The following is a 21,399-nucleotide window of genomic DNA, read 5'->3' as shown; positions in this document are numbered from 1 at the left end:
GTACATCCATTGAATAGGCTACAGGTTGATAGAGTGGAAATTATTTTTGATGTCATAAACAAACAACTGCTTTGTAAAACGAACTGAACAATAAATAAATTCAAAGCTGATGAGGTTTTATTAATTGTGACTCTTTTCAAACATAGCATCGTTGTTTCAACTCAGTTCCAGCTCAAAACTCTCGCAAAAACAAGAAAACAAATCAAAATCAAGATATTTAAAAAAAAGTTTTATGAACCCAATAACGTAATGCTATTATATGGGGGGAAAAACGCAAGAATTAAGGATATAAGTATGACATAGAGAATGAACTTCCATAACAAAATAGTTTCATGTGAATAGAGTTAGAATCAGTCATGTCTACATAAATCAATAAATAATCAAATTTTAACCATGGAACAGTCCAGATAACTGTGAGCCAGACTTGAAAGGTGGTCCCTGAAATTGCCTGAATTTTTTCCTAAGTGACATGGTCTTTGAACTTAGTCAATCCTGAAAAATTCAGCTCCTAGTTGAGTCTGGTATTGGTTTTATGAACATTCAAATTAAAAGGCTGAACAACGATTTCAGGTAATTAAATGAATTACATTCTGATAGTAGGCACAAATGTGTATTACAATACTAAAAATTCAGGCTTAATATATTTAGATCTGGCATTATTAATCATTGAATAGTAGCCTAAAACAAATCTGCCATGTTTGACGTCCGAAGATTTAAAGTGGGACAATTTTCCATACATTACACTTTAATTCACCTTATTTTCGCATTAACCAAGCTACTAATTGCCTTAGTTGTGCCTTACAATAAGTAAATGGCTGCTTACCACTACATTCCAGAAGTTTCATATACAGATCACTCATCTCACACTTGGCTTTGTCATAACATCCACGTTCTTCTCTAAAATATCTAGGAAGAGATTAAAAAAAATATTGTTGAATCGATATAATACGCAGTAAAACATGTAAGTTGACACTATTCACAATGTTTTCCTCGTGCTCCTCGTGCTCCTGTGAATAAACCTTTGCCTGTCATGTAAATTATTAATACAAGTGATACACAGAAAATATTTCCCTGGCATCCGAACATCCATATAACATACACATCCCCAATTTTGTTCAACCACCAGAGTAATTTGGACTTATGAATGGAAAGCTTTATACTTCTCAGAAAATATGAAACAAGGGCTGACTAAAAGTCTGAAAACAAATGCTTTGGACAGGTAAAGGGTTAAAAGAATCTATATTTTTACTCATCAATGAATATAAGCCAACAAATGAGTAGCGCTATTTACTAGGATATGGTCCAAGTGAATCCAAGTTACTCCGAGTACTTGACTGCTACGTATTTTACATCAACCCCTGAAGAAAAACAGCAAATTCAAGCTTGATGTTATTCCAATTCAGTAACAATTAATAGACATAATTAAATATCGTAAGGTATTTTGTTGAACATTTTTCTGATTCTAAATTTAATCACCATGATGATGATAATAATAATCCTTTCTATTAAAGGCACAGGGCCTGAATTTTTTTTCATTGGTAGTGGGGTGGTTAAAAAGATTACGTCGATCCCAGTATTCAACTGCTACTTAACTTACTGACCCCAAAAGGATGAAAGGCAAAGTTGACCTCGGCGGAATTTGAACTCAGAACGTAAAGACAGACGAAATGCTGCTAATCATTTTTCACCGCCATGCTAACGACTCTGCCAGTTCGCCGCCTTAAAAAAATTATTATTATTATTATTATTATTATTATCATTATTATTATAGTATTTGAAAACAGAGCCGGAAGAAATAGTGCTAAGCATTTTGTCTGGAGCGCTAAAGATTCTGCAGCCTTGCCACCTTAATGGTTTCAAATTTTGGCACATGACCAGCAATTTTCGGTGGAGGGACATAGTCGGGTATACCGACCCTAGTACTTAACTGGTACTTATTTTCTCGACTCTGGAAGCATGAAAACAAAGTCAACCTCAGCAAAATTTGAACTTAGAGCACAATCAATCAGAAAATTCTTTTCCGACTTGGTTGGTAACCATTCTACTAGCTCGAGTAATAGTAGAAGGAGGATTTGAATTCAGAATGTAAAGAGCCGAAAGAAATACTGCAAAGCATTTTCCCAGCGCACTAATGATTCAGCCAATATGCCACAGAAATAAATCACTGCTTTAATCTCCATCTCAAAGAAACCTACCATCCAATGAGTGGAACACCTCAAACGGCACGTTTTCACTCGAAACAACAACTCAAATGGGATAAAGAGTACACGCATCACATTTATCCCTCGGAGTCAGACATGCCGTTTAACTTCCGCAAATCGCAGTTCACGGTGAGGCCATGCTTCGCGATGTCCATCAACAAATTCCAAGGCCAAACACTATCAGTGGCGGGCATCCATTTGGGGGAACCATGCTTTTCACATGGGCAACTTTATGTGGCCTGCTCCCGTCAAACTCCCAACCCGTGCGTTCTTGTGACATTGATTCTGCAGAACTGAGTTGGGTGTGAAAACCAACTTTAAAGTATACTCTTATTCTTTTACTTGTTTCAGTCATTTGACTGTGGCCATGCTGGAGTACCGCCTTTAGTCGAGCAAATCGACCCTGGGACTTATTCTTTGTAAGCCAAGTACTTATTCTATCGGTCTCTTTTGCTGAACCGCTAAGTTACGGGGACGTAAACACACCAGCATCGGTTGTCAAGCGATGTTGGGGAACAAACACAGACGCACAAACATACACACACACATATATATATATATATATATATATATATATACGATGGGCTTCTTTCAGTTTCCGTCAACTAAATCCACTCGCAAAGCTTTGGTCTGCCCGAGGCTATAGTAGAAGACACTTGCCCAAGGTACCACGCAGTGGGACTGAACCCGAAACCATGTGGTTCGTAAGCAAGCTACTTACCACACAGCCACTCCTACGATTTTTTGAATCCACAATGTTGTGTTCGATTGAGTTCTATTTGGGGTGAAAAATCAATAAACTGATTTCTTATGGAGTTTTCCATTCAATCAGGATGAAAAATCGATAAACTGATTCCTTATAGGTTTCCCCACTAAAATTGACTGCACCCCATTTTCAAATATAACTTTTACCAATTTTTACGTATTTTGTTCAAACTTGATGCCGGCGTTACTTAGGACTCATGGGATCTTTGAATGCTTTAAATTCTCAAAAAAACAACAATCGAGGAGTGGAAAAATCGATAAACTGATTACTTATGGGATTTCCCAATCAAATTGTCTGCAACCCATTTTCAGCCAAACGTTTACCAATTTCAATGGATTTCGCTCAAATTTGACGTCGGTGTAACTTAGTTTGGTTTGAAACAAAGCGCTTGATTAGCTTAATGATCCTAACTTAATCCCAGGCAATGCCAGGCTATACTGCTAGTAATAGATATTTTATTGGTTGAATGATATTTCGACAGTAAGTTCAAGATAAGAGATGATAAAAATTCAAAATTATAGAAATTTAAATTTAAAGTATGAACGAGAGCAACCAGCGTCCACACGTTGATTGAATGATATCAGTCTTTAAATCTCACTTTTATAACAGGCGGAAATAAATTTATCTCCACCGCCGCTCCGATCATCCCCATCATGTTATTCAGTCAAATCCCAAATACCAATTTTTTAGGATAAAACGGATTTCTACTGACATAAGAGATTACTGGAAACATGCAAATGCTTTTCTACATCATTATGTCAAACAGTGAATCACGATTGAAGGAAATAGCAAATGAAATAGCTAAGATTAGCAAAGATAGTCAAACCTTAACGCATAATTTTAGCAATCACAATACAATAAGTGACAGAATTCCTTTTGTGATTAACTGGCACCGAAATTTCGCTGGCATTTCAAAAGTGTTGCATGAAAGTTACCAGCATGTGGCGAAAAAAAATACCCTCTTTGCAAACAGATATTTCCTCAGTCGCCTATTGTAGTCTTTAGATGGAATAAGAATATAAGAGAATTATTGACCTCTATTTCTGACTCCAATAAAACGAACATTGGTGTATCTGCACACTGTACCTTGAAAATCAGCCGCAAGAGAGGTAAGCCCTGTTCAGTGTGCAACAACAAGAGTTAAGGGAATACCACCAGGAATCATAACAGAAATGTTATGATTTATACAAAGATGTAGAGATTCCCATTTGGTTTACGCGACAGAATGCACAAAACACTTGATTTATGTTAGTTGTACAACAGAACAATTAAACAAAAGATTTGATGGGCACAGATTCGACGTCAGACACAATAACAGTAGTTCGACAGAACTTGCTGAACATTTCGTTTCAAGCAGCTGCAGTTTTGAAAAAGACTTGAATGTGCATATTCTCAGAAAATATTTTTTACTCTTTTACTTGTTTCAGTCATTTGACTGTGGCCATGCTGGAGCACCGCCTTTAGTCGAGCAAATCGATTCCGGGACTTATTCTTTGTAAGTCAAGTACTTATTCTATCGGTTTCTTTTGCCGAACCGCTAAGTTACGGGACGTAAACACACCAGCATCGGTTGTCAAGCGATGTTGGGGGGACAAACACAGACACACAAACATATACACACACGTACATATATATATATATATATAAATATATACACACACGCACATATATATATATTATATATATATATATATATATATATATATATATATATATATATATATATACATACACATACACATACACATATATACAATGGGCTTCTTTTAGCTTACGTCTACCAAATCCACTTACAAGGCTTTGGTCTACCCGAGGCTATAGTAGAAGACATTTGCCCAAGGTGCCACGCTGTGGGACTGAACCCGGAACCATGTGGTTCGTAAGCAAGCTACTTACCACACACCCACATTTTCACTTCTCAGAATGCATGAGAAGAAATATGTTTGCGGGTTATTAACATCACGCCCTGCAGGAATGAGTAAAATGACAGGAGAATATCATCAAATTTATACAAAACTGTTTGATTAAATATTCTTTTTTTTTTTCTTTCCTCTTTTTTCTGTCTTTTTCTTTTCACCTGTTATAACATTGGAATTCAAACTTTGATGATGTCATTCCATCAACGTGTGGACGCTGGTTGCTCTCGTTCATGCTTTAAATTTAAATTTCTATAAGTTTGTTTTTTTTCGCCTCTTATTTTGAACTTGACAAAGACAGACTTACTGCCGAAATATCGTTCAACCAATAAAATACCTACTACAATCGAATCGATCTCTTCGTCTTGACTGTTTACTTTCGTGAAGAGTTACATCAAGCTTTTTTATAATAATAATAATAATAATAATAATAATAATAATAATAATAATAATAATAATAACAACAACAACAACAACAACAACAACAATAACAATATCTAGCATAGATTCTATACTTCACATTTGAGAGGAAAGGACTACCCGATTAATATATTTTGACTAGTAACATATTTTGAGGAAAGGCAAAATTGATCTCAACTTGGTTTGAAATCAGAACGTAAAAATTTGGAACAGACTGTGCATACCTTTTTACTGGATGATCTAAGGAATCTGTCATTCTCCTGTCCATGGACACTTAAGTGATATTGGTTTCAAATTTTGGCACAAGACAAGCAATTTCAGGGACGATTGCGTTGACCCAGTGCTCAACTGATGCTTATTTTATCGACCCAGAAAGGATGAAAGGCGAAGTCAACCTCGGCGGAATTTGAACTCAGAACATAAGGACGGGTGAAATGCCGCTAAGCATTTTGCCCGGCGTCTTAACGATTCTGCCAGCTCACCGCCTGAAGGGCGCTTAGATAACAGTAGTAATATCTATTATCAAAAGTAAATTGCGTTTGAAATTTGCGGGATGATGTACAGATTCTATTTATATACTTTAATTATCTTGTTCGATGCTTCAGATGATTTGGTTCAAATACTAACAATGAAAGTTTCCTGTCCTTCGTTCTCTTACACAAACTTCGAAACTAGAAAGAATAAAGCACAAATCTATTCCCTGAATATAACAATTTAGCCCTTGGTCACATTTCACTCTAAAGTAATCAATTGCGTAACTGATTGCCTTTCATTGAGCTACAAATATAAATTAAGGACGGATGCATTATATAAAGGTAAAAACTTTCAGTAGTTCTACAACACCACATTATTTTATATGATCCATACTCCATAAATATTAAGATATAACGTATTATATTAAAAGTAGTATAAATAAAACTAGACATCATGCCAATCCTTTTCTGAACGTTGCTTTTTTGAAAGTTATATTAGTTATATTGAACGTCGTTCGGAAGATATGGTTGAAGGATACGTTTCTATATTTACCCGCATAGCTCTTCCCTTGTGCTGTTTAGTGGCTCTTTTAATATAGCCATACACTCAGTCAATACATTGCCATTGCAACTGGAATCTGCAAGAGCAAAAAATATTACATGTGTTGAACAATATAAATAAGATTATTTTAACATTTTTCAGCTGTTCAGTTGCTGAATATTTGTCCATAACCAATGATTAATATTTAAATATGTTAAACCTTACGCTTGTGTGTGTGTGTATGCATGTGTGTATGTATGTATGCATGTATGTATGTATGTATGTATGTATGTATGTATGTATGTATGTATGTGTGTGTGTATGTGTGTGTGATAGAGAGAGAGAGAGAGAGTACGAGCAAGTGTATAGTTTAACTTTGTCATACATATAAAAATTGGGTTGGAAAAAAGTTCATACCGTTTTTCAATTGGCGTTTATATACAAGATGTGGTTTCTCACATGACAGAAGCATGTATATGCGTGTGTGTGCGCGCGTGTGTGTATGTGCGTGTGTACAGAATGGTTACAAAAGAGGAACTTGCGTGGCGTTACATTAAATGATATGTTCAGAAATTATATAGTACTACAAACAGAACAAACGGAAAATACACAAATAGAATGTCACTAAATCCTCATGAGTTATCGTTCAAAAAATCAGCAACAACGGAACCACCAGAGGTATGTCCAGAAATATCAGAACCGGCAGCGATCCAGCAACAACACCGATATCAGACTCGTTGTTAACGAAAGAAACATCGGCGTTGGTAGCACATCTAATACATAGTCATGAAAATATGTCGGTTCAGCCACACGCCCATTTAAGCAACATCTGAACAACTGCAAGTCCTCTTTTAGGATACCGGAAATGCGCAACATCTTGTCCTTGGCCAGCCACTTAAAAAAGGAAGCAACCCCATCCGTAATTATATGGAAACTCCTTATACAAACGGAGCAAACGATGTTTTACTTGGCAGAGAGAGCATGAATCCCTAAAACCCACTCGAACCGAGGACCCTTCTAAACATCAGGAAAGAAGTATTTAGTCAATACCCCCATCAAAAACGTTTTCTACTACTGGATTTTCCCATTCGTTGAATAGTCCTACCATAGCTCTTTCGAATATCACCACAGCCGGAGCTGATGTAAGAGGGATAATACCGTCCCGCTCGCAGAGCTGCGAACTATTATTTGTTTACAAAAGTAACTGATCGTTGCGTATTTTTTCCTCCAGGTCTAGAGAGGTTATGCACCTTCAGCCATTTGAGTCTGACGAGTCGCATATACTGCTAAGCGCTTTACAGGTTCGAAACCAATGGTCAGTATCCAGAGAAGGTGGTGATCTGTAACTAGTGAGATACAGATCCGTAAAGTCAGATGTTGAACTCAGACACTTATTGTTCCCAATTAGACCGACAAACGGTGGCAATCGATGAAAAATATCTAGAATTGGCCAATCGGAATGGCGGTCTCTACCTTCAAGACAACGCTAGATCCCATATTTCCTTAGAGACCCAGCAAAAATTGGCGCAGCTTGGCCGGAATATCATACCACAATCACTGTACTCAACTGATCCTGCATCTTCGGATTTTGGTGCCTACAAAATTCCCTCAATGGGAAGAACTTCAATTCTTTAGAAGAGTGTAAAAACAACTTAGACCAGCTCAAGGTGTACCCTTGTTTAATATGCAGCATTGATAAGTCAAAACAATGACGAAACGTCGATGTCTGTCGCTCCAGAAAAGGGGGGAGTCGATGTGAGTTGTCTCCCTTGTCTGTGACTTGGCTTCAGTGTTTTACCCCAGGGGCATTGAGAATATATTCTCTTACGCCTAAAAAACGCAGCCACCCGCTGAGTTCTAGAAGTGCTATGTATCCCAGCCACACTTAACAAGAAAACTTCTCACACACTCTACTACAATGAACCAAACTACGTCTCCACATCCCTTCTCTTCCTCACATTCTCGCTTCATATACTATGATTACCTCCCACTCCCCAATCTTGTCCTCTTGGCCCGGTGCCACTGTATCCTTGGTCTGTGCTTGTCCCTGACCTGAGTGTTCCACCCACACGTAACAAGAAAACTTTTCCCTCACCCTACCCCAACAAACCAATCTACGTTTCTTCTCTTTCTCACGTTTCCTCTTTCGTTCACTATGCCTAGCTCTCCCTCCTTGCCTAGCTCTCATTCCCCAATCCTGTCCTCACAACCCTGCTCCTCTGTATTACTGCTATAGGGTAGCCCCCCCTCCAACTCTACATATACCCAGGTCTTCTGCAACTTACTCGCACTCTTTAATCGTACTCCCTTCGCAATATCCTGTCATTTATTTTATGGCATTTGAACCTCAAGGGTATGCCCTGGCACTTGCCACTTATCTATACCTCTCTCTTCCTTTACTACCATCTCATTGATACTCTGATCCCCATTCCTTGTGAGTATGCCCGGCATTTTACCACCATCTCCATCCTGCGGTTTTCCTCTCGCTCTTTCTCTCTTTTTCCTCCTCCTCTCTCTCTATCTCTCTCTTTCTCCTGCATTTCCCTCAGGTTGGGTAACCATGTATTTTCTATGCAGTAGCACATCTGTTTCTGTCTTCATTCTTGATCTTTCTCTCTCTGGCCATGTAACCTTGTACTTCCTCTACCACAAGGCCCCTACATCTGTCTCCCTATAACCTTTTCATCAGCACCTCCTCCAATACCTCCTCCCCTCTTAAAAGTTTTTGTCTTGCAAGTACTTGGTGACCCTGTCAGTGCAGGTGCCACTAAAAAACACCCAATCCACACTCTAAAGTGGTTGGTGTTCAGAGGGGCATCCAGCTGTAAAACTTTTGCCAAAACTGACCTCGTCTGTGCCTGTACCACATAAATAGCATTACGTCCACTATGCTGAGTGATTGGTGTTAGGAAGCGCATCCAGCTGTAAAAATTCTGCCAAAACAGTCACAGAAGTCAGGTGCAGGCTTCATCTTAGCCAGCTCTTGTAGTATTGTCCCACCCAGGCTAGCAAGGTAAGGGCATCCAGACATAGAAAATCTGCCTTAATAAGCTCAGGGAAAAGTGGACGTTAATGCCGTCTCATCATCCTACAAATGGTGAGTAGCCTACACCAATGCTTGGAGCATCGATTACACCTACATTTGGAGAGTGACTGCTGCTGCTAAATAATGCTTGCGGGTTTGAATCTGTTAACAGAGACTGCATAACTGGACATTTCCCAGGCTGTTTTCCTTCTTTATGCATGAAATATAAGAGTTTTATAAAACTTGCTGCATTGTCAGAAGCTTTCTATTTTCTCTCTTTTAACCTTCTTTGATATTACAATGCTTCAAGTGAACTACGACACTCATATGTGTGTGTGTGTGTGTCTAAGCCCATATATGAGCTATACTGGAAGACTTTTTGCTTTTGTTAATGTGCTGCATTCATAGAAGTGAAACCCAGTGCTTTATAAACTAGGTAAAGAAAACTGAGCAGTTGATTCTGTCTAGGCTGTTATATACATATAACATTTGTATCACTTTAGGTTAAAAGCTGTTGAAATTTCAGAAAATTCAAATTTCTCAAATTTATATAATTTATGTTTCTACAGTGCACATCATTAACTCCTCAGCATTTAAACTGGCCATATCTGGCCCAAACATTCTACCTATTATATGTTCAAACTGGCCACAACTGCTCTACAAGACCATTCTAAAAATAAACGATCACATCATCAAAATCTCAAAACTACAAGATAAAGCATGACTAACAGAAAACATAATGAATATATAAGCATTATATTTGGCAGACTCACCTGAATCTTAAGGGGTTAAAGCTTTAACTACATATAATGCAAAATTTTATATAATTATTCTTCAAAATACATCATCACCATCATCGTCATCATTGTTTAACGTCTACTTTCCATGCTAGCATGGGTTGGACGATTGACTGAGGGCTGGCGAACCAGATGGCTGCACCAGGCTTCAATCTTGATCTAGCAGAGTTTCTACGGCTTGATGCCCTTCCTAACGCCAACCACTCCGAGAGTGTAGTGGGTGCTTTTACGTGTCACCGGCACGGGGCCAGTCAGGCGGTACTGGCAACGACCTTGCTTGAATCTTTTACACATGCTACCGGCACAGGTGCTAGTAAGGTGATGCTGGTAACGATCACGCTCGAATGGTGTCTTTTACGTGCCACCGACACGGATGCCACCGGCACGGACGAAGCATAATCTACAAGGGGGCACTAGTGGATTCAGTGCAAAATAAAATATCTTTATGTTTTGCTTGTTTCAGTCATTAGACTGCAGCTATGCTGGGGCACCATCTTGAAGAAGTTTAGTCAAACAAATCACTCCCATTACTTATTTCATTTTCTAAGCCTGTTATTTATTATATTGGGTTCTTTTGTTGAACCACCAAGTTACTGGGACACCAATTGTCAAGCGATGGTAGGGGCAAACATAGACAAAAACACACACACGCGCGCGCGCACGCACGCACACACTCACACACGCACACGCACACATGCACACACACACGCGCACACACACAAGGAAGAAAGGAAATGTCAACCAAGGCAGAATTTGAATGTAAGAACATTCAAGTTGGATGAAATGCAGTTAAGCATTTTGCCTGGCATGGTAACGATTCTACCAGCTTGTCACCTTGTACTTCCTGTCAATATTGGTTTCAAATTTTGCACAAAGCCAGCAATATCAGGGAAGGGATAAATCGATTACATGACCCTAGTACTCAACTGGTACTTATTTTACTGACCCTGAAAGAGTAAAAGGCAAAGTCAACCTCGGCACTATTTAAACTCAGAATGTAAAGACAGACGAAATACTGCTAAGCATTTTGCCTAGCATGTTAAGGATTCTACCAGCTTGCCTGTCTTCTACTTTCTGATAATATTAGTAACATATTTAGGGCAGCGAGCTGACAGAATCATTAACAAGCTAAGCAAAATGCTTAATGATATTTTACCCGTTTTTACATTCTGAATTCAAATCCTCCTGATGTCAACTTTACCATTTATCCTTTCAGGGTTGATAAAATAAGTACCAGTGGAACACTGGGGTCAGTGTAATTGACTTAAACCCTCCCTAAAATAGCTAGCTTTGTGCCACAATTTGAAACCAGTATTAGTGACTTACTTGAATCATAATTTTAGGTCGTTCCAAAGAGTGGAAAATAAAAATAGAACATTAAACATGTTTACATTGTTTAAACAATATTTTTGTTGAGAAATAATAAAATTAAAATGAAAAAGGAAATACTTACCACACCCATAAAAAGCATAAGCATCATGGATATACTGTGATACAGGACATTTAGCAGTCTCCAAGCACTTAATGCCAACTGATAATCCACTGTAACAGAGTAAAAGCTTGATATGTTAACCAAAAGTAAACAATTATTGCAGCTACTGATTGATAAAATATATTTCTGGTCAGCTTCTAAAATATTTTTATAGATAACTAGCAGTATCGCCCGGCGTTGCTCAGGTTTGTAAGGGAAATAACTATAAAGCATTTGTAGAGAGTTATAGCCAAAAAATAGCAAAAAAATGGAAAAAAATGATGGTAAATTTTTTTGAGAGTTAAAAAAGGTGGAGTTGCGTCCCCTAGACAGTTTGTGGTTTGTGTTTCTGATTCTCGACCCCATGTCGAATTTAGCGATATTTTTCAGAACTGGGTGAACTTTTCAAAATTTTCGCTGCGTTAGTTTTGAATTATGACATTGGGCTATGTGTGTGTCAAGTTTCATCAGAATCGGTTGAAAGCCGTGGTCAGGGTGAGGGTACAAGCAAACAGACACACAGAAACACGCACAGACAAACTGCCGTTTATATAGAGAGAGATCACTTATAATTAACGTAAGCAGCTGGGTGCAGTATAAATCATGTACGCAAAATTTAATCATCAGTAATTGTGGCTATATGTGCTACGATCACATATATTGCTAGAAATAATAAGTTAAACCACTTATATTTGTGTAATACCACATTTATATTTACTGATAGGGCAGATATATGTATATTGATATGTGTGTACACTTTGATGTGTGTGTGTGTGTGTGTGTGTGTATGTATGTATGTAACTATATGTATGTGTAGATGTGTGAATGTTTATGTGCATGTATACACACACACACACATACACACACACATCCATACATGCATATATATATATATATATATATATATATATATCTTTATATATATAAAACTGAGAATGTGTGTCCGTCTATCTGTCTGTCTGTCTGTGTGTTTCCCTAAAACTTGAAAACTACACAACCAATTCCATTCAAATTTTACACATACCTTACTTAGGATCCATGTAGTTTCATGGGCAAAAAAAATGTTCAACTTCTTGCCTAGAGCGAGCCCATAGCAAGATCATATCTTCTCCACTATTTCAGTATTACGTGTTAAAAGTGAAACAAAAACGTTTCTCTATTTTATGTCAGATACTTTCACTTTAACAATAAAAATAATAATAACAATTGAATTATAAGTAGTAAGTAATAATTAAAATCAAACTAAAGTATAATATTATCGTAACATAACAAAAGTAAAAATATAGCAATTGGTATAAAATTGCATCAATGACTTGAACTTGAATCAGTGGTTTTACATATGCCTTACTTAAAGTCCGGGGAGTGTCATCGGCAAAAAAAAATTTTAACTTTTTGCCTAGGGCGAGCCCACAGCAATATCATATCTTCTCCACTACGATTCCCTGATACTTGAGAACTACACAACCAATTTTATTCAAATTTTACACATGCCTTACTTAGAGTCCATGTAGTTTCATGGGCAAAAAGAATGTTCAACTTCTTGCCTAGAGCGAGCCCATATCAATATCATATCTTCTATACAAGAGGGAGAACAAGATACAATTGATTGAAATTGCAAGAGACGGGCTTACAATACCAGTCTGCTATATATTTTGAGTATTGTTATCACTAGCGATATCAAGATAATAACTTTGTATTTTGTATTTTATGTGTACATGTATATATATAGATGTACATGTAATATGTGCACATATATATACACATATATACATGCACTAGCACTATGACCCGGCAACGACGGGTCATAATGCTAGTATATATATATATATATATATATATATATATATATATATATAAGCAAAGTATCGGACACAGATTGTGCCATTAAATAGCTGGAGGAGATGTCCTCCAGGATCAAAATAGTAGTAACATAATTCTATGTGGAACAGCCATGTTGAAGTGGCAGCAAACTATGTATCATCATGATTTAACGTCCGTTTTCCACGCTAGCATGGGTTTGATGGTTCGACTGGGGTCTGGAAGCCATGGAGGCTGATCCAGGCTCTAGTCTGATTTGGTTGTGTTTCTACAGCTAGATGCCCTTCCTAACGCCAACCACTCCGTAAGTGTAGTGGGTGTTTTTTTACGTGCCACCGGCACAGGGGCCAGAGCAGGCTGGCAAACGCCATGATAGGTTGGTGCTTTTACATGTCACTGATACGGACGTCAGCCAGGCGGCGCTGGTATCTGCCACGTTCGGATAGTGCTTTTTACGTGTCACCGGCACGGGTGTCTTATATATATATAAATGTACATGTGCACATACATAAATGTGTGTGCAACACACTAAAATTAAAATATTTAGATATCAACAAAAAGTGTTATGTCTACAAAAGATGATGTCTTCAACTCCATTCCATAGTTTGCGTATATTTCATTATGTTGTTGATATATTTGTGTCTGTAGACTATATCAGCAGATTATATTATAGATTGCTAACTAGGATTTTAATATTAATGATATGATGTAGTGTAAACTGCACTTGGTTTTATGTTACAAAATTTGTGTTCTAAAGTCATCTAAATTTAAACCTCTCGTCAAAATTTTGTGTTAATTTATATTCCCAACTCTAGTTAACATAATGACAAAGTTATAAGAGTTTTATAGTTTGCTTGAAGCATTGTAATATTGCAGAAGGTAAAAAAAGAGAAAATAGGTAAGTTTTTGACAATGCAGAATGTTTTATAAAACCTTTATATTTCAGGTGCAAAGACTCATCTTCAGGAAAAAAACAGTTATGCAAGCTCCGTTAACCCATTCAAATCCCCAAGTGTGATGTAGCAGCAGCAGTAGTGGAACATCAGTTACACTTATGTTTGGAAAGTAACTGCTGTTGCTAAATAACGTTAGGGGAATTGAATGGATTAATGGAACCTGCATAACTGGACATTTCCTAGACTGTTTTTTTCTGAAGATGGGCCTTTGTGCATGAAATATAAAGGTTTTATAAAACTTCCCGCTTTGTCAGAAGCTTTCTGTTTTCTCTCTTTTTTACTTTCAATGACAAAGTCATTTTACAAAATTCTTCATTATTTAAAAATTTTTTCCAAACAAAGGTTATGTATTTCAACAGATTTAAGGTAACAAAAGAGTTAAACCTCTCTGCTATCTACATATGCCGCTCATCAGTTTAACAGACTACAATATCAAACACATAACTCACAACAAACTATGCAAAAGTTGCAACTCACCTAGGAACTCCTTGTTTGTTCAAATTGTACCTTTTCTGGACCTTCACTAAATATATGGCAGATTTACCAAAATAACTAAATTCAAATGCCTCGATATTGTTTCCTACTTAATCAGGATCTGGAGGACATGCTTTGAAACATCTCTTTAGCCAAAGCTATCATTTTTGTCTTGTCTTTGTTTTCAATGTTACTACTATAACAAATTTCTCTATTTTTCCTTTAGCCTTGCTTGACCTCAGTTTCTATTTTTTTAACCTAGCACTGCCACTCAACTACCACTCAATGAATTGACTTTTGTGTTAATTAAGCTATTAAAATTGTACACTTTATTTGAGCATGTAATGGAATCTCTCTCTCTCTCTCTCTCTCTTAAATTTTCTCTACTGCTATTAACATTTGAAAGTTCAACTTTTACATTAACTTTACAAATCTCACTTCTAAATTTCCTGATTATCCAGTACAAGCAGACTTGAAGGAGCTATAGATGCTGGTCTCCCTTTTATTGAAGTTAAACTTAAAAGAAATGATTGAAAACAACACACAATTTCACTTTTGTGGTATGCTTTGAATAAAATTTAGCTGGTGTTCTGAGTATTTAAAGGAAATGCCATTAAAGGTTGCTATTGCAGATACACTATCTGAGCAAACTGGAATTGTGCAGCAATGTGGATTTTATTCTCATAAATTATACATGTTTACCTATATTAGCCAGTTTCATGTGAAATACTTTATAAAATAAACTTATAACAAAAATTTAAATACATACTGGCAATTTAATTTTCTGCTATCTCCGTAAGATATCGTTATAATGCACTTTTTCTCTCTGTTGCAATAAGTGTCTGCGTTTATAGAAAAAAGAATATAGAAATAACATATTTGTTAACATGAAACAAATAAGACTGTACAAGCAATAACAAGACTGTTTTAAAGACAGGAATCATAAAAATATGACATCTCTACATTCATCAGTTGTATGTGAAATGGAATAATTTGAACAACACAGCAGGAAAACAGTATAAAAAATTGCAACAGTAACAACACCACTTTAATCTACAGTGGGAACAATTTCCTATAGATCAGAATTTCTTTCTGGTTTAAAATGTGCAACTCTTAGAAATCAGGGTAAACTGCTGGCAAAGTCAAAACTATAAGCTAGTTTTGATTGTCAAGTGATGTTAGTTCATTTTTCTTGCAGTGTACACTAGTATACACTTGAAAAGAAACATCAATATTACATTAGATATCCTACTGTTATATTTGAAACTTATCCTAAAAGTATAGGGTCTTTAGACTGAATTCAGAAGTAATATGGTCTTTGTATTGAGTATAATAATAAATAATAAATGCGCCCTTTTAAAGCCTAGCCAGGCTCATGGGCCCGGTTTCCCGATTTCAATGGTGTATGTGTTCCCCAGCTGGACGGAACGCCAGTCTATCGCAGCATTACTCATTTTTGCCAACGTGAAATGAAGTGTTTTACTCAAGAACACAACGCGTCACTTGGTCCAGGAATCGAAACCACAATCTTACGATCATGATGCTGACACCATAACCACTAAGCCACGCGCCTCCACTAATGAGTATAAAATAAAGCTTATATGTTATTTAATATATTTATGGCCCCAGTTAAATTCATTGCTGTAATGAGTGTCTTTCCTCTAAGAGGTCCATAAATAAGGACAAATAGTATACTGAGGTAGAATCACTAGAATATTGTCTTCTATGTGTAAATTGGTTTTATATCTGGTGATAAGAAATTATAGTTTGTCTGCCAGTTTTAATAGGAAACATTGTAGAATTAATAAAAGAAGCCTTCACCAGCTAGTGAGAATATTTTTCAGTTCCAATTTCATCATTATAAGAAAATTGACTACCATAAAAACCCATGTAATTTGCACACCTGTGTAATTTACGCAGGTGATTTTCAGGATATAAATTGTTTAAAAAAGCTTCAACCCATGTAAAATTCGCACCCAAAAGTTTTCAGAATTGCTGATATGGCCAGGGGAAAAAGGTTTTCAATTTAGTTGTATTTAGCATAATTTCACCTATTTATGATTAGATTTTATTAAATTTTCATTAAATAAAAATAATCTCTGTTTAACAGGTATCACATTGAAAGCTATTAAATTAAGAAGTGTTTGAGTTATTTATGATAAACTTTATTTTACATTTCTTGCCTACAAGAGATTATGTCCATTCTTTAATATACTTCTATATGTCTTCTCAAATCACGATCAGGAGAAAATTTGTCGATAATTCTTATCAACAAAAGCAAAGCAAATACTCACAAGTGTTGCAAAATAAGTTTAATTACCAATAAACATCAGCTTAGATGACACTTTACTCAACCGTGTGAGGAAGATGACCAATCAAACTGATTATGCTAACAGAATTCTGATTAGTCGAAAGTGTCTTCTAGTCTCAAGCTCTGATTTTCTGCCTATTCTTGTCGGAACCTTTGATATGGAGTATCGACATTTTAATCCCTTTCACACTAATAAAATGTCAAGCAAACTTTAAAATTTGTTATTACCGTTTTAGCCGGGAGACCAAACTGATACTTTGGTAACCCGCTAAAAAAAAACATTAAAAATCGAAAGGAGAAAATAAACAGCTTTGCAAGTTTAACCCAGTTTTATTGAACAAGAGAGGTGCAAAATGTAAGAAGCGACTCGTTAGAATATACACGTCTGTGAAGAGACATAAACAAGAATAGCAAAACTATATTATACCAAAAGAACTGGTAATACATACGTTACAAGAGTTCTATGAAGAGAACATAAGACTGATGCATAATTCAACATGAATGTGAAACGACATTAAACATCGTATAAGGTAAATGACGGTTTCTGTAGGAATGCTAAGTCATATTCATTTAGTGAGTTTACATGCGCAAGGATGAATTATAATGTTGTCGTCGGCGTTAAATGCAGTAAGAGCTCTTGCGGTGATGTCGTTGGTGATGAATTTCATTGTCCTAACACGCAGAAAGCGAACAATAGCTTCCTGGTGGCAAACGCAAGCTAGACTTCTTAGGAAATTGCTGGGCTCTATTGCGATAGGTAGAAACTCCAAGCAATGTAAAATATGGCCCGGACCGTGATTACCCGAATGAACGTCAAATTTCAAAAAGTAGTTAACTATTTAATGGTTTTAGTAAATTTATACAGAAAGGTAAGCGTTATACCGTCCAGCATAAATAAAAGTCAACTTCATTATATCTTTTTCTGTGAAAACCTATTCTGACATTAAATTAGTCAACTTCCCGTACGAATGTTTACATTTGTACGTCATTTTTCAACAAACAAATTTCTAAAAAATTCTGGAAACGATCTACTCATGTAACTTACGCACCCACTAAAGTTTATTTTTGTTCTTGGGGGAAAAAAAGTGCGTAAATTACATAGGTTCTTTTCGATATTTCATCATTCACTCTTTTTTCCAGCTGACTAATTCTCTAAAACTTCTGTTCTGATCATATTGACTGAACAGTCTCAATTCACCAACACAATATTCATAAATTTTGCCGTAATTTTTAATATCATTGTAGACAAGGCAGGAAGACCTTGTTTTGAGGACGACTTAAAGTGAACTTGTGTCAACTCAGGAAAGAAATTTAATCAACTTTAACTCATTAACAGCAGAGACAAACCAGAGAGTGCAAAATATTTTGAATAAAGTAAATGATGGAATTAATCCATTTTTTATAAATTTGGATGGTTTTCACTCCTCAACAGAGCTTTTTAAAACGAACATTTTTAGCAGACCGGACTCAATATTGGACCATTTTAAGTTGCACATGAAATGTGATTTTTAAGTTTAGAGTTTAGAGACTTGAGATTTCATCCAGAATTTATGTCTAATATAGACTACGTATTATTTTATGCTTTCCTCTTACTTGATGTTTTCTATTATTCATGACTTCTGTGACAAATGAACTGTTAAATTTTTACAAGTGCTACACAAGCTCAATATAACTAATGCTATATGACTATAATGATATTCCATGAAGATTACTATAAAATGAGCTTCTAAACGGAATGAAAGATGAGGTTTCAGCTAGAAGCTTGTGGGAATAAGACATAAGTTAAACAATTATCAAATATAATTACTGAACATAATTTAAATGTTTAGAGGCTTACCGCATTTTGAAGACTTATATTCTTTTTCCATGTCATCTGGCATCTTGCAATTCAAACTGTCTAAATTTGATTTATACGAGTTCAATGCTCTAAAAAAGTACATTGCAATTAAAGTAAGAGTTTAACATTTTCTCTTACAAAAACGAATTAGAAGAAACAGAGGTCCTGGCAGTATTTATTGTCATCTACTAAATCCCTTGAAGATCAACTTTGTTTTCATTTGTCTGCAACTGACAAGTACAAACATGTACAAGGTTTGATTCATACAACTGTACTTTTTTCCCAATATATTTGAGCCTATTCAAGAAGTCAATATTTTGTTTACTGTGAAGCTTATCAGTTGCACTTGTAATGCCATTTATATACATGTTTTTTTTTTACCTTTTAAGGAGCACATTCATAAACTTAACTTACTTGAATAAAATGAAATGTTCACAGTTGTTGTAAGCATATAGAAATAATTTGAAAAATGTTTCCCTCAATACTTAATTACCTTCACTTAGCCAGAAGCATACTTAGAAATACATCTTGCGAAGTGAAGATTCTCTGATGAGAATGGACCCTTCTATGGCTGATAACAGTTATTATTCTTCATTTTTGATATATTAATATTTTGCTTGTGTTCATATCAATAATAAATAACAGTTATTTTCCCAAACATCTAGCCTAATATATAATTAATGCAGTGAGAAGCTACAATTCATTATATAAAATATAATATCTATTCATATTGTATTGGCACCTAATTCACTAATATGTTTTCTATGCTTAATATTACATTAAAATATCAATATACTTACATAACCAAAATTACTTACTTGCACTTATATTCATCTGGCAAACGACTCAAATTTGGTTTTGAAATATTATAACAAGGATGTTCTGAAATTGGTATGAATTAAGGATTTACACATCAGAAATTCATCTTAACTTTAATACTTTCCTAGCAACATATAAACTTTGAAAAAGCAACATACTTTCAGTAAAAAAATATTTTTTAGCACTGGCCTAAGGTCAACAACAGCAACAACAACAACAGCAGCAGCATGAAGAGGCAACATTTCTATAATGAAATATTAGGTCTAAAGTACCATTCCTAAGTTAGGACAATATGGTATTGAATGAAATACTTTTGATGAAACATCTTACAGAAATACAGAGCAGGCACTGAAAATAAACTTGTCCTTACAGGATTGGAACTATATTGGATTAAATAGTAATAAATAGTAAATACTTCGTAAATTTCCAACTGACTTAGGTTATTAGAAGATTATGAAAGCTTATACAAATTATTCAAAATTAAGTCTATCAAAGGAGAATTCCGTCCTTTATTGAGTTCATTTATTTGTCGATAAAGTTCTAAAATACACATGCACGCTGATGAAGTTATGCCAAAGCAAAAACAATTTGTTATAAAATTGGTATTACTATTGTTTATCAAAAATGATATTTCCTTAATATGGATATCATTCTGCATCTTTTAACTTATATCACAACAATAACTAATTTTATTTACAGGATATAATAGTGATACGTATGTAAACTAAATAAAATAGTATTCATTAGAAATGAAAACTCTATATCTAACCCCAATAATATTCTCATGATCTGAAAGTCAGGACAATTTTTTTTTAAAACTGATTGGAAGATGAATTTCTTATGAAACTTTCTTTACTTTGTAAGAATGCTTTGAATTCGAAAACCTGATATAGGCCATGGCGTATGGGGTGATTTGCCCTGAATTCCCACCAATCAGGTTCCAGACGAATACAGAGAATTCTCGGTCAGTCAATACTGCGAGTTAAGAAGAATCAATTCGTTTATAACACCGATTTTACTTGCCTCTCGTCAACATAAAGATAGCCAAACCTCAGTACATAGACACTCCTGGTATTCAGCTTAATATTTTCGGATAGTAATCTCAGTACATCTTTTTTGAGGGGAGAGAGCAATTTGATCACATCAACCCTTAGTACTTACTTTATCGACAACCAACGAATAAAAAAGTCCATCTCGGTAAAATTTGAATTCAGAACATAATATACAGAAGAAATGTCACTAAGCATTTTATCTGATGCACAATTAATTTCACCAGCTCACATTTGACATGAATTTTAAGCATTTCATTTACTTCTAGTCTAATTTTGTATTTAACAATCTGACAGCTATATTAACTTAAAACCCAATTTTGTTTATGTTTTTCTTGTTTTTTTTCTCTCGCTCTCTCAAATTGAACAACAGATATAGTGTAGTGAATGAATGAGAACGAATCCTTAAGCAGTATTCATTAAACAATACCGCTGTACTTTTCTAAATTTTACTTTAAAAAGATGCTACTTACCGCAAGTGTTGCTTTCGTAATCTGTCTCCCATTGAACTGGCATTTTACATAC

At 35.6% G+C, this 21,399-nt stretch overlaps 1 protein-coding gene across 1 annotated transcript in view; it reads right to left on the bottom strand.

The window, feature by feature from the left end:
* The window catches only part of LOC115212988, a 96,042-nt gene that overhangs the window by 18,101 nt on the left and 56,542 nt on the right, over positions 1-21,399 (bottom strand). Inside the window, exons 7-13 of the mRNA XM_029781854.2 lie at positions 21,348-21,399; positions 19,825-19,888; positions 19,007-19,095; positions 15,628-15,700; positions 11,593-11,681; positions 6,330-6,414; positions 824-906 (exon numbers count right to left, since the gene is read on the bottom strand). The exon at positions 21,348-21,399 is cut by the window's right edge and continues 55 nt beyond it. Of these exons, the coding sequence (XP_029637714.1) occupies positions 824-906; positions 6,330-6,414; positions 11,593-11,681; positions 15,628-15,700; positions 19,007-19,095; positions 19,825-19,888; positions 21,348-21,399 (535 nt within the window). The remainder of the gene's footprint in view (positions 1-823; positions 907-6,329; positions 6,415-11,592; positions 11,682-15,627; positions 15,701-19,006; positions 19,096-19,824; positions 19,889-21,347) is intronic.

This window comes from Octopus sinensis, linkage group LG6, assembly GCF_006345805.1.
Source record: "Octopus sinensis linkage group LG6, ASM634580v1, whole genome shotgun sequence".
In the NCBI taxonomy this organism is placed as follows: Eukaryota; Metazoa; Mollusca; class Cephalopoda; order Octopoda; family Octopodidae; genus Octopus; species Octopus sinensis.
The sequence above is the reverse complement of the archived record's forward strand: the minus strand, read 5'-3'. Positions and strand labels throughout refer to the sequence as shown.